Below are 14,961 nucleotides of genomic sequence, written 5' to 3' on the forward strand. Positions count from 1 at the left end.
GGATTTTAAATACCCACAGCTCAATACATGTAGACATTTATCTTTAAAGTTTTTGTCACCTCCAAGACCGAGCATGAATAGTTTAGACATGTTAATCTTACCAGTGGGTGTAGTAACAGTACATTCTGTATACGGCAGTTGATTCAGACCCTCCTCAACCACCAACCGGATCTGCCATTAAAAAGAGATAATAATGTAATGGATAAGATATTTTTTCATTATATAAAATGAAGCGGATATTGAGGAAGGTTTATATAACTTTATATCAACATAAAAATAAATACAGATTGGAAGCAGTAACCTTAATTATACAGTAACATGTTATTATACAGTAATATGTAACTAGGCCCAAGCACATGTAGCTCTTTTCACTAATAGCTTAGGCTATTTTTACTCCGGCTTTTGACATATAACACCAGAAACCAATTATATGAATGCAGAGTTTGTTCCAATTTACATTACAAATCTGTATATATTTATTAGCATGCATTTTCAAATATCCTCTACAATCAAAGAGACAAAAGATAAGGAAAAAAAAAATCTAACGTGTTTGCATAGCTCTCTGTGAGACACTATCAGAACAGCGTGACTTGACTAACAGAGGTGTCATTTTACTGGTTAACTAATACACCAATAATCAATAGTACTAAAAACATAACTACTTTTGGTGCACAGAAATTACATAAAATCCCAGTTAGAAACCAGGGAAGTGAAACGGGGAGACAAGAGCCAAGGGTTGTGTCTATGTTACCTTCATGCTCAGGACCTGGAAGTGACAAAACGAGAGGGCAGGAGAGAACTTCCGCCCTACAGCACCTAAATGTTTTCTTCGTTCGCAGTTAGTTTGGGGTAATTTATTTTTTCTATGCAGCATTGGACCCTCGCAGGCTCGCTGCGCTCGCCACGCTTCGGGATCGGTGTCTCGCTCTGCTCCGCTTGCCACACTTTACTATTCCAAATAGATTGTGACATGGACCCAGGGGGTTATAGGAAAGGTCCTCTCCACGAAGGTAAACTAGACGCTACCAAGAGCCAAGGTCTCAATAAAAATAATGACATAGGACATTCTCCATCCCTTAAATATATTTACCACCAAAAGAGGTGTGTACATGTAAATAGAGTGGGTAGAGGTGCACCCAGAGAGTAAAACTAAAATGTTTATCAGCAGAAGAGACATTTTTTCAAGGGGGGGGGGGGGACTTTGCCCATGTATCAGTAAAATTTAAATAGGCAGAATACCCCCTCAAAAAGGTGTTTGTTCTGCTGATAAACAGGATGTCCCAGTTATCAAAAAAATAATTAAAAGGTGTTCAATGTATGTTGCCTAGTTCTTGAACATTTCATTGAAAGTCCATCCTTCAGCCACAGTCTGCGACTTCATGAAAGAGTCCAATCTTAACCACTGGCGTGTTTTCGGGTGATTGGAAACAATGGCTTTGGACGCCCAACGGGACTTTTCGTATGGTGGGGTTTAAGCAGCTAAACCCAAACTCTCTGGATGCGATGTGCGCAATAAAATGAAAACAAATGAATATCGCCCCCGGTTTCCTGTCACTTTAGACTAGAGATCAGGCGCGATTTAACTATTGAATTTCACCCTATACATTTTAAAACAAATGCTTCCTTTTTATTTAATTTCAATTTTATTCTACTTTAAATATACAAATCTGTTGCCATATGAATAGAAAAATTATGCAGCCAGACTCCCACCTGACTAGGAACAGGATGTACTAAACGGAAAATGTGGCCAAAATCGGACTGCGCATTTCCCATATGTACCAAACTCCAGAATGAGATGCATTCTGGGGCTTGGATGTGGTGGGTAATGTAAGCTTTTGCTGGCGTTCCCTTTTAGAAGCCTAAGGGCTTCTTTCCGCATTCTGCCCTTGACGGGATCCTATCCAGCACCCCCCCCCCCTCCCCTCCCCCCTTCCCGACACCTTCTGTGCGTGCACAGAGTAACTCCTGAGTCCTAATCCTGGAAGTACCAACATCACAAGGTGCAGCTTTTGATCATGAGAGTTGTCCTTTGCGATACTAATCGCATATGTAAGAACATATGCAAATAGTATCTATACAGTAAGTGGTGGTGCGTACTGTATCTCGGATGCAATTCCTAGTACATCCGGCCCTAGGATCCCTTTGAACTATACAGACCAGTATCGTATGCTGCATCTTCTACTGATGCCACATCGAGCAGCCATCCATAAAACACTGTTCTGATATACATACCAAACGATCTGCAGAAAATACGAAATCCCCTCGGCTTGTGGTCCTGTGTAAAACAAAAATAAAAAATAATTATGGTTTGCATAAGTGGATCAGTCACACCTGGAATAATGGAAAAACAACTAAGAATAATATTAAAATAGGATTTTAAATACCTACCGGTAAATCTTTTTCTCGTACTCCATAAGGGATATTGGGGACACATTAGTACGATGGGTATCGATGGGGTCCAAAAGGAGCCAATGCACTTTAAAAATTTCTTCAACTGGGTGTGCTGGCTCCTCCCCTCTATGCCCCCTATAGGTAAAACAGTGCCCAAAGGAGAAATTATATACTTGAGAGAAGGAACATAATAAGTGTGGTGAGATTTACACACCAGCACACCATAACATAACCGGGCCAGCAAAAGCTGGCAACAAACAGGAACAACTGAACAGGTAACACATAACAGAGAACCTGCAGAAAGTCACCACACAGAGGCAGGCATCAATTTTATTCTACTTTAAATATACAAATCTGTTGCCATATGAATAGAAAAATTATGCAGCCAGACTCCCACCTGACTAGGAACAGGATGTACTAAACAGAAAATGTGGCCAAAATCGGACTGCGCATTTCCCATATGTACCAAGCTCCAGAATGAAATGCATTCTGGGGCTTGGATGTGGTGGGTAATGTAAGCTTTTGCTGGCGTTATGGAGCAAGAGAAAAGGATTTACCGGTAGGTATTTAAAATCCTATTTTCTCTAGCATCCATAAGGGATATTGGGGACACATTAGTATGATAGGGATATCCCAAAGCTTCCAAATCGTGTTGGAACGTGCAGAGACATCTGCAGCACCGCCTGCCCAAACTGGGTATCCTCTTTGGTCAGGGTATCACACTTGTACAACTTCACAAAAGGTGTTCTTTCCCAACCAGGCACAGTTGTAGGGCCGAAACACCACGGGCAGCCGCCCAGGAAGACCCCACCGATCTTGTAGAGTGGGCATTCAGAGACTGTGGAACAGGTAAGGCTGCCGATACATAGGCCTGATGGATAATGAGCCGAAGCGAACGAGCAATGGACTGCTTCGAAGCAGGGCAACCCTTTTTCTGTGCACCATACAGCACAAACAAGGAATCAGTCTGTCTGATCCGAGCCATCCTCTTGACACAGATCTTCAAGCCTCGCACCGCATCCAATGCCTCCTGAGGGGCAGAAGTGCCAGACCTGGACAGGATCACAATAGGTTGATTCAAATGAAACGCAGAGACTAGCTTCGGCAGGAACTGCTGTCTAGTCCTGAGCTCCGCTCTGTTCTCGTAAAAGATCAAGTAAGGACTTTAACACGATAAGGCCCCCAATTCCGAGACATGCCTAGCCGAAGCCAGGGTCAGTAACATCACTGTCTTCCACGTGAGGTACTTGTCTTCCACCGTCATCAGAGGTTCAAACCAGGAGGACTGCCGAAATCGTAACACCACATCCAAATCCCAAGGTGCCATTGGCGGCACAAACGGAGGTTGTATGTGAAGCACCCCTTGCAAGAAGGTCTGAACTTCAGGCAGCATTGCCAACTTCTATTGGAAGAAGATTGAAAGAGCTGAAATCTGGACCTTAAAGGATCCCAGACGTAAGACTTTATCCACTCCAGCCTGCAGGAAAAGAACGCATATACCCAAGTGGAATTCGGCAGATGGAAATGTGCATTCCTCGCACCAGGAGACATATCTCCGCCAGATATTATGATAGTGTTTTGACATCACAGGTTTCCTGGCTTGTACCATAGTGGCAATGATCTTTTTGGAAAGTCCCTTGTGAACTAGGATGTTCAGCTCAACTTCCATGCCGTCAAACGAAGCCACTGTAAGTCCAGGTAGATGAACGGACCTTGCTGAAGATCCCTTCTTACTGGCAGGGGCCAAGGGTCTTCTATGGACATGCCCAAAAGATCCGCGTACCACTCTCTGGGGCAAGCAGAATTGCTTTTACTCCTTGATGCTGGATCCTCTTGAGCACCTTTGGGATCAAAGGAATCGGAGGAACTCCGTAGACCAGCTGGTATGGCCAAGGCGACGTCAGTGCATCCACTGTGCACGCCTGAGGGTCTCTAGTTCGCGAGCAATAGCAGCGAAGTTTCTTGTTGAGGCGATACACCATCATGTCGATCTGGGGGCAACCCCATCTGTCGATGATCTGTTGAAACACGTGAGGATGTAGGCCCCACTCCCCTGGGTGGAGATCGTGGCAACTCAGGAAGTCTGCTTCCCAGTTGTCCACTCCCGGGATGAAGATTGCAGACAGTGCTCTTGCATTTCTTTCTGCCCAGAGGAGTATTCTTGATACTTCTCACATGCAGGTCCGGCATTTTGTCTCTCCTTGTCAATTGATGTACGCCACAGCCGTGGCGTTAGACGACTGTACCTGAATTGCCTGATGCTGGAGCAGAAGGGAGGCCTGAATCAAAGCATTGTAGATAGCCCGAAGTTCCAGGATGTTGATCGGAAGCAAGTCCTCTTGGGCAGACCACCTGTATTGGAACTGCACCCCTTGGTTGACAGCTCCCATCCTCTCAGACTCGCATCCATCGTGAGGAGGATCCAATCCTGAATCCCGAAGTGTCGACCTTCCCGGAGATTGGAAGACTGCAGCCACCACAGGAGTGAAATTCTGGCCATCACCTTTGTGAACACCCTCGGAGCTGTAGACGGGCCGAAGGGTAACGCCTGGAACTGGTAGTGATCGTTCAGCAGGGCGAACCTCAGATAGGCCTGATGAGGAGGCCAAATTGGGATATGGAGGTAGGCGTCCTTGATATCCAGGGACACTAGGGATTCCTGTTGTTCCAGGCCTGCGATCACTGCTCTCAAAGATTCCATTTTGAATTTGAAAACCTTTAGGTAAGGATTCAAGGACTTCAGATTCAAAACTGGTCTCACAGACCCGTCTGGTTTTGACACTACGAACAGACTGGAGTAGTAATCTTGTCCTTGCTGTTGCAGGGGTACTGGAACAATGACTTGGGACTGGACCAACTTTGTGATGGCCAGTAGTAGCGTAACACGCATATTTTCCAAAGCTGGTAAGCTTGATTTGAAAAATCGTTGGGGAGGAGCACCGTCGAACTCCAGCTTGCAACCCTGAGAAATAAGGTCCCTTACCCAGGCGTCCTGGCAGGAACTTTCCCAGATGTGGTTGAAGTGACGTAACCGAGCTCCCACCTAGCGATCCTCCCGGGGTGGTCGGGCACCGTCATGCTGAGGTTTTTGTGGAAACTGAACTGGTGCTCTTTTCCCCGAGAGCAGGCAACGGCTGGTTTCTTAAGTTTACCTCTGGTGCCTCTATTCGCATTGGATGCACCTCTGGCCCTAGATCGAAATCTGGTGGACCGAAAGGACTGAGTAGACGTCCCGGATAGGTACGTCTAGCAGGCAGAGCCCCCGAAGGAAGAGACGTGGATTACCCAGCAGTAACTTTGGAGATTCATGCGTCCAATTTGCCTCTGAAGTCATTCACCTGTAAAAGGGTAGAGAATCCACATTGCGTTTGGAGTCAGCGTTTGCAATACACTAACGCAACCATATGGCTCTGCATGCTGACACAACCATAGCAGTGGTCCTAGCATTAATATCACCAATCTCTTTTAGGGAGTCACAGAGGACTCTTGCCGTGTCCTGAATGTGTTTTAGGAAAGTTACTGTAGTAACCAGGGTCATGTCACCCAAGATACCCTCCTGAATTTGAATAGCCCAGGAATGAATTGCATGTGTCATCCAGCAACCTGCAGCAATGTAGATAGATTTCAGCGTGATCTCAATTTTTCTTTCCCCTGGGTCCTTTACTGTAAAGGAGCATGGAGCTGGGAGCACCGCCTTCTTAGAGAGGAGAGAGACTGAGACGTCTACAGCCGGAGATTCTTCCCAGAACTTTCTGCCCTCAGGGGCAAAGGGGAACGTATGCAAAAACTGTTTTGACACCTGATATTTCTTATCAGGATTTTTCCAGGCTAGCTTAAATAAATCATCTAATTATTTAGAATCAGGAAATGTGACAGTCAGTTTGTCTTGAGGGAGGAAAAACGACTGCTGATTTGCAGCGTCCTCTAGGGGAAGCTTTAGCACATCCCTTATAGCTAAAATGAGGGGTTCAATAGCCTGTGTAGGAGTGGAATCCCCACCTATGGGATCCACATCGTCCCCATCATCCTGTATATCATCATCAGTATCTGATAGAAGGGCAGGTAAAGCACGTTTACGTGGACCTGCAGTAGAGCGGGGGGAGATGGGGAACATCAGTTCTGGCAGCTAGATTTGCTACTTCTTGTAGCAGTTCCTGTGTTTTGTTGGCATTTGCAGTGAGCGGAGATGACCGATCAGACATCATAGTTTTGATTGCACCCAGCCAGGAAGGCCTCCCCCACATTCTCCTCAATGTTTTGTGAGGACTGATTACACTGCACACATGAAATGGAAACAGATGAGAGTGGGGAGAATCTGGTGTTACACATACTGCATAACTTGTGTTTTAACCATGATGAAAAGTAACACACAGCAATACACATACAACACAGACCATTTTTCAATGCAAGCCTGCCCTATTGCAAGTGAGAGGAGACACAGAGGAAGAGAAGGCACCAGCACACCCAACGCTAGAGAACCCCAGTGAAGCTGTCAGCGTTTTTATATCAGTGAAAACTGTTTGTTTACAACGATTTCCCCTTTAGGAATAAGTAATGTGCACAAATAGCGGCTCTCCCCCTTAACTACACCCGGTACCAGTGATCCAGCATGTGTCAGAGTCCGGAGGAGCTGTATGAGGCTGCTGCCGCTTATGCAGATGAAGGCACCAAAATGCAGCTGAGCTTGCTCAGATGTAGCCCCGCCCCCATAGTGGCACCGAAGCTACTGAATATATTTATACTGGCCATGTCTCTAAAACATGCTGTAACCTCACATGAATGCTTAGTTCAGCCCACCGCTAGCCAGTTTTACACAGGAGCTATAGCGGGTCCCCCCAGGAGGGACCCGTATGCCTCACCCGTGTGACAGCTGCACCATGAACCAGGGCCTCCGGTTTGTACTCACCACCGACGTTCACCTTCAGGCATCTGTTATGGGTGTGCAGCGGGCTGCGGTTGCAACAGCCAAGGCGCAGTGCCCTGCTGAACAAACAACCCCACAGCGGGGAAGCGGATCTGCACCTTTGAAGGCCGGTGACCGTTTCCCCCCTAACTCCCACGGTGCAGGTATTGCCCAAACAGCATAACGAAATAAACAAAAGATTCAAATAGAATGAAGAAAAATTCTGGAGCTAGCAGAGTGTGCATCCTCTCCTGAGGGCACTTTTTTCTAAACTTCCTGAGGGAGGGGCCATAGAGGGGAGGAGCCAACACACCCAGCTGAAGAAATTTAAAGTGCACTGGCTCCTTTGGACCCCATCTATACCCATCGTACGCTTGTGTCCCCAATATCCTTTATGGATGCTAGAGAAAAAGCCATGTATGTGTTTACATATCCTCAGAAGGCTACAGTGTGTCCTTAGAGCACACATTGGGAGTGTAATGTTTGGTAACCAACCTTCATTTAGAATTGCATAATGTAGTGGTGTTGCATAAATACTTATAAACAATTTAGATTATCCTACAATAAAACAAATTATGGAAAAAACACAGAAAGCTAGAGACACACAAAGACAAATGAGACTGGAAAGCTGTGCCTATGAAGGCAGCCAGGAATCTAAAGGGAGCTGTACGTTTCCATTATAAGTAGACCTGAGATCCCTACATAAAGTCATCCTTTTTAAACTTACCATTAAACCTGCTTTTAGACTATATCCAGATATACAATTTCTCTTTTAACATGCTACAGTTTGGATTTCTTTTCCCCTCATATCATGCCCAGGAGAGTGGAAAATACAACCCTCCTCACTTTCCACGCCCACACTGCATTCTGTAAAGAAATTTAGATGTTTAAGCAGGGTTTCCTTTGTGTATTTTTTTTTATTTTTTTATATATACAGTATATAGAACTCCTTTTAAGTGAATGGAGATTAGGAGGATATCTGAGGGCTTCAGATATTCTCAATAAAAAGCCAAATTGGCTGTATCTTAAATGAAGTACATACCATTAAAGGCGTTATATATTAAAGCTCAGAGAGAGATAAAGTTCTAGCCAATCAGCGTCTGCATTACATTTTACAGACAGCGTTTGAAAAAAAAAGACAGCAGCCGATTGGTTGGTACTTCATCTCTCACCAAGCTTTGATAAATCCCACCCTAAAAAAACATTAATTTCATACTTTAGTATCACATGTATCATAAAATAATAGGTAAGCATCACTGAAAGAAAGAACAGAGCAGATGAAATGTAAACGTCACATTATTATCTAAGGGATCCGGAATATAGGTCGACATTCATTAGGTCAACTCCCTAAGGTTGATATACAAAAGTCTGACAATGGAAAAGATTAACAGGTTCATAAGGTTGACAGCGAGACACCATGCCCGAAGAGTGGCGAGCAAACGCGTTTCTTCAAATAGTGGTTCCAGATGGAAAAAGCTATCCACACTAACCCCAAAAAATGGCGGAAAAAAAAAAAGTGTCTACCACTTTTGTGTTGACCATTGTTATATCGACCTTTTGTATGTTGACTCAATGGGGGGGAATGCAAATCTTATCGCACCCCCCCATCTACCGTCTAAAGTGATGGGAGATAGAGGGGGCGATATTCAAATGGGCCCAGTTATCACGCTGATCGTGCACATTAGTCTGGTTTAGGCGCACAAAGCACCAAAACCCGACTAAAGTAATAGGCGCGATCATGAAAATACCTTTTTGGGACCGAACAGGGCCTCTTTATGTGTATTTTAGCTAGCTGCCCCCAGGGGTAGTGAGCTGAAATGAACTTGTCGTGCCCGTCGGCAGTAACATTTCAATACTGCCGGCGGGTGCGATCACGGCCGGGAGGGTGGTGAGAACATTTGAATCTGGCCCAATGACTGTAGACCTACTGAATGTAGTAGATCTTCTATACCAAACCTATTTTCTACCTTTACCTTCTATATACACAAAGAAGCAAATATAGAACAAAATAGTTTGGCATACAGTTTGATTGTTGTAGAAAATAGAACACCGTTCACTAATGAAATTTGCATTTACAAAGTCACGATATCCGATTACTGAATAACTTGCCATCCTGTCTGTTAATGTTATCACTAAGCAGGAGTAGGTGGAAACAGCTGCTGCAATTATAACTACTTAGCACTCTGCAGTATCAGCTGTTCTGGTTTCTATGAAAGTTCTGTTAAATCATAGGTCTGCAAACTCGGTCCTCATTACCCCACACAGTGCATGTCTTGCAGGACTCCTCACAGAATCACAAGTGAAGTAATTAACTCCACCTGCGGACCTTTTAAAATGTGTCTGAGTAATTAATACACCTGTGCACCTGCTGTGTTAACTGCAAAACATGCACTGTGTAGGGTGATGAGGACCGAGTTTGCAGACCTGTGTGTTAAATGAAATAAGTCACTGAATAGATAAGCAAGGATAACTAGGGGTTAATGTAATAGGGTGTGAGAATCAGGAAGTGAGAGATTTTGTAAGAGCTGTTTTTTTTTTTTTGTTTTTTTTTTTTTTAAGTGGCAACATCAACCTGGTTTTGCCTTTACATGGCAAAACCAGGTTGATGTTGCCACTTAAAAAACAAACAAAAGGTCGACCAAGAGGGTAGATTCTTGTTCTTGAAAATAAAAATACTAAATACGCTCTATACAGTAGCCAATATATATGCCCCTAATGGCCCCAACGCATCTTTTTTCTCTGATATCTATATGAATTTGCAAGGTTGGGCAGAGGGAGAAATTATCATGGGAGGAGATTTCAACTGTGTACAGTCAGCTGGTCTTGATAAAACATCTATAACCAGTACACCTGCGATCACCACCCCACCCTCACTCACACTACTCACCTCCTCCTTACGACTGTCTGACCCTTGGAGAATTCGCAACCCTGACGCACGCGAATATACCTTCTACTCCCACCCGCACCGTTGCTCTTCTCGATTAGACTTTTGGTTAATTACTGATTCTCTTTTACATCATATAGTGGATACTAAAATTGAGCCAATATCACTCTCGGATCATGCTCCGATTTGGTTGTCAATCACCCTAGATACCCCATTGCCTAGGTCCTATAATTGGCGTTTCCCCGCTTATCTGGAAACTTCCGAGGACTTTAAACAATTTCTTAACAGAGCCTTCCTCAACTATACTGAGGATAACAGAATTCATGAGAACGATATTAATTTATTTTGGTCGGCTTCCAAACCAGTTGTCCGTGGACAAATATTAGAATACGTTTCCAGAAAGCGCAAACAATTGAATACCCAGTTATGTGACCTGAGCAAGGCTTTAACTGCAGCGTATAATGCAATGACATTAATCGACTCCCCAGATAACAGACAAAAATATACTGATGCGAAACATCTTTATGACGCGCTTTGCACCGAGAGAGCCAGTTTCTCCTATGATGTACAGAGGAATAAATTCTTCCGAGGGGGTAATAAGTCGGGTAAATTATTAGCCAACTTAGTGAGATCATCCACTGCCCCTTCCCGTATAACTAGCTTACACACAGACCCAACTTCCTCAACTATGGACACACAAACTATGTCAAACACCTTCCTACAATATTATACAAATTTATACGCGGCACCTTTAGATAGCCCCTCAGAGGGTATGAGGTTCCTGGAAAAAGCTGACTTACCTACATTAACAGAGGAAGAACGAGAATCACTAACGTGCCCTGTAACAGACACAGAGCTGCTGTTCTTGATTAAGTCACTTCATAATGGGAAATCACCAGGCCCGGATGGGTTTGGAGCAGTATATTATAAAATGCTAGCTCCCCACGTAACACCATATTTATTGACGTTGTTTAATGCACTACTGAATGGATCCCCTCCGCCCCCGAGATTCACAGAAGCTAGAATAGTAGTATTCCCTAAGCCGGGTAAAGACCCTTCATATGTCCAATCCTACCGACCCATATCCCTTCTTAACCAAGACCTAAAACTATTCGCCAAATTACTGGCCACTCGTCTCCAACCGATACTAATACGTATTTTACATCCTACCCAAACGGGGTTTGTTAAAACTAGAACATCAGTACATAATGTAAGAACCCTGATAGCAGCAATACATAGTGTCAAAGACTCCACAACATCTAAAGCACCTGTGGTCAGCTGTGACGCCGACAAAGCGTTTGACCGTGTATCATGGGCACACCTACTTAGAATTTTCCACACTCAACAATTCGGTGAGGGGTTCACAAAAATCTTCAGTATGCTCTACTCTAATCCACAAGCTCACCTAACCATTAATGGATTGAACACACCGGCCTTCTCTTTACATAGAGGTACGCGTCAGGGATGCCCCCTATCTCCTTTACTTTTTAACCTAGCTCTAGACCCACTGATACGCACTTGCATGCAAAATGTTGCCTGGGAAGGAATAAAAATTGGCACACAACCAGTGAAGGTTTCGGCCTTTGCGGATGATCTATTATTATATTTTAGTGATCCCATAAAGGCGTTCCCTTCTTTACTGGCCACGCTACATGACTTCCACTTGATCTCGGGCTTTTTAATCAATTTCGATAAAACAGAAGCCTTGGCTCTTGGACCCAAGGCCGCACAAAATTGGGGCTCCAGATTCCCCTTTAAATGGGCGACTGGTTTTATAACCTACTTAGGCTTACGATTTTCACCTACCCTAGCCGAACTGTATCCACTGAACTTTTCCCGCGTCATTAACAAAATGAATGAGGATTTTACACGCTGGCAAAACTTGCCAGTATCATACATAGGTAGATGCCACTTGTATAAAATGATCTCCTTCCCTCGTTTATTATACCCGATCCAAATGCTCCCATTTCTTCTGACCAAACGAGATGTCCAAACAATTAATAAGGCCCTTAATGCCTTCATTTGGGCAAACAAGCGTCCACGTATAGCCCTTTTTAAATTAAAACAACAGACTACGCTGGGTGGCGTGAATTTGCCGTGCCCAGAAGACTATTCTTTAGCCGCTAATTATAGATATGCCCTAGACTGGGTAAGAGGTTCCTCTAGCTACACTAATATATCTCTGGAACAGCTTATGTTACCCCATGGTACTTTGTCTACCATATTGCATTCTACAGACCCCTCCATACTGACGTCCATCCGCTCGAACCCTTTGCTGCTCGCCCCGTGCAAAGCATGGCAACATCTTCGAAAGCGCAAAGGACTGACAACTACCTGCTCCCTATTCCAACCTCTCCTACATAATCCAGACTTTCAAGGCGGAGACACAGATGTAATTATCAGGACTTGGTATTCTCAAGGTTTACGATTAGTGTATCAACTCTTAAATGTCACTTGTACTGAAGTACTTACCCTGTCACAATTAAAACCGAAATTCCCGAACTTACATATACCGTTATTCGCATATTTTCAAACCCGCAGCTTTGCAACACAATTGATAACACGCCTACGGCCAGTAGATTATAACTTTCCCATTGACACCCAAATGCGCTTAAACCCTCAGTCTTCCTATCCTACATCCTTTATTTATGCACACACCAGACGCCAGATTGACTTGGATTGTCAAACCACAGGCTTAGCTAAATGGTCGACCACTCTACCTGACATCCCCTTACAGACCATAATACGCTGGCACTTGTTACTTAATAAATATTTAGTATCTTCTTCCTACGCTGAAATGCATTTAAAAATTTTACACAGGGCATACTATACTCCTCGTATCAGATACCTCACGGGCATCTCTGAAAATTCCAATTGCTTCAAGTGCTGCTCACCTGATGCAGACATCATTCACTGCCTTTGGTCATGTCCCATAATACAACTATTTTGGAAAGAGGTTGGTAACTACATCACAACGACTTTAAATATTCCTCTCACACCAACTCTACTCTGGGCTTTTTGGAATCAATATGATCCTGAACATTGTTCATTATCTACAGGCAATAAATTGTTATTAGCTAGGATAGCAGCAGCTTCAAAAAAGACCATACTGTCCCAATGGATACACAAAACCCCTATACCTATAACCCTTCTATTTCCTAGACTGACGCATCTATTCCAAATGGACTGGATTGAATGCTCTCTTAGAGCTGAATCCAACTCTCCCAAATTCTTTGCAACATGGCTACCCTATGTGGTGACTCTACCACAACCAATCTGTGATAGTATACGAAAAGTAGTTAAATATACTACATGGTACAACACAGAGATACTCACAAGGGGATCACCGCCCTTCTAATCACAACTTTGTTGTTTCCAGGAACACCCTCTTAAATTAAAGTATATACATTGTTGATGGCAACAAGAGACAACTAACTCCTATTAAATGTTTAATGATATCTGTAACCTCCTTTTATCATCGCTAAACTTACTAATGTATGCGATTGCTTTTGTGCAGACATAACGTTATACATCCAGAGATTTGAAATTGTCATGGATACTATTATCACTGTAAAAATACTGTATACTATGTATGTGTTACACGTGTATTTTTCTTTTTACCTAATAAACATATTTAAAAAAAAAAAAAAAAAAACAGCTCTTACAATGTAAAGGATTGCCACTTTAAAAAAAAACAGCGCTCTCACAAAATCTCTCACTTCCTGATTCTCACGCCCTATTACAGCCGTGGCCAACCTGTGGCTCTTGAGCCGCATGCAGCTTTCTCTTTTTTCAAATGTGGCTCTCGACACTCAGTCACCTGACCATAAGAGATCCTGGAAACTGGTGCACTCCAACCAGACACACAGCAGCACTACGGCGATAGAAAACTGAGGGAGCCAGATACTGGGCTGTAGTGATACAGGAGGGTGCTGGCTGGAGTGACACAGGAGAATCCTGGCAGGAGAGACACAATGGGGAGCTGGCTGGAGTAACACAGGAGGGTGCTGGCTGGAGTGACACATGGAGGAGCTGAAGTGTATTATGTGAATATGGCTTTTTCAATATATTTTATGTGGATCTGGATTTTTTTATTTTATGTGGAAGTGTCTTTTTCAGTGTATTTTATGTTGATTCTGGCTTTAATCAAACCCTTTACCATTGCTAATGCACCAAATAGGGCCCAAAGTAGTTTTAAGCATTGCATTTATTAACAGTTTCTTAAGGGTGTGCATCATTGCGTTGACTTGCACTAAGTCGACAATAAAAAAGGTCTACATGCATGTTTGACTAATTTTGGTGTGGTTTATTCTGGAAAATCCGAGACCGTTAAGTATGAATTTTATTTTATTTTAAAATAGGAATTTAATACCTACCGGTAATTCCTTTTCTCCTAGTCTGTAGTGGATACTAGGGTCTTGTATTTTGATACCATGGGGTATAGATCGGGTCCACTGGAGCCTGGCACTTTAAAAACTTTTAGTGTGTGCATGTGCAGGCTGGCTCCTCCACTCTATGCCCCTCCTACCAGACTCATACCCTCCAGCTGTACCTTTTTGGCAGGTACAGTACCTTTCTTTTATGGTCTGTACCTGCCAAAAAGGGCTTTGTACCGATTTTTGACTCTCCAAATTAACATTAAAAGTATAGGGAAAGGGGCGTGGCCATGCCCCCTTTACCCGTGGCCACGCCCCCTCCCCCAATTTGTACCGGTTTTCATGTGTAAAATGTTGGAGGGTATGAAACTGTGCCCAAGGAGACGGACATAATCAGAGAAGAACGA

At 43.7% G+C, this 14,961-nt stretch overlaps 1 protein-coding gene across 1 annotated transcript in view; it reads right to left on the reverse strand.

Moving 5' to 3' along the window:
- The window catches only part of UPRT (uracil phosphoribosyltransferase homolog), a 132,221-nt gene that overhangs the window by 72,426 nt on the left and 44,834 nt on the right, over positions 1-14,961 (reverse strand). The window contains exons 2-3 of the mRNA XM_063937179.1: positions 2,233-2,275; positions 102-171 (exon numbers count right to left, since the gene is read on the reverse strand). Of these exons, the coding sequence (XP_063793249.1) occupies positions 102-171; positions 2,233-2,275 (113 nt within the window). The remainder of the gene's footprint in view (positions 1-101; positions 172-2,232; positions 2,276-14,961) is intronic.

Source organism: Pseudophryne corroboree, chromosome 8 (assembly GCF_028390025.1).
Source record: "Pseudophryne corroboree isolate aPseCor3 chromosome 8, aPseCor3.hap2, whole genome shotgun sequence".
Classification (NCBI taxonomy): Eukaryota; Metazoa; Chordata; class Amphibia; order Anura; family Myobatrachidae; genus Pseudophryne; species Pseudophryne corroboree.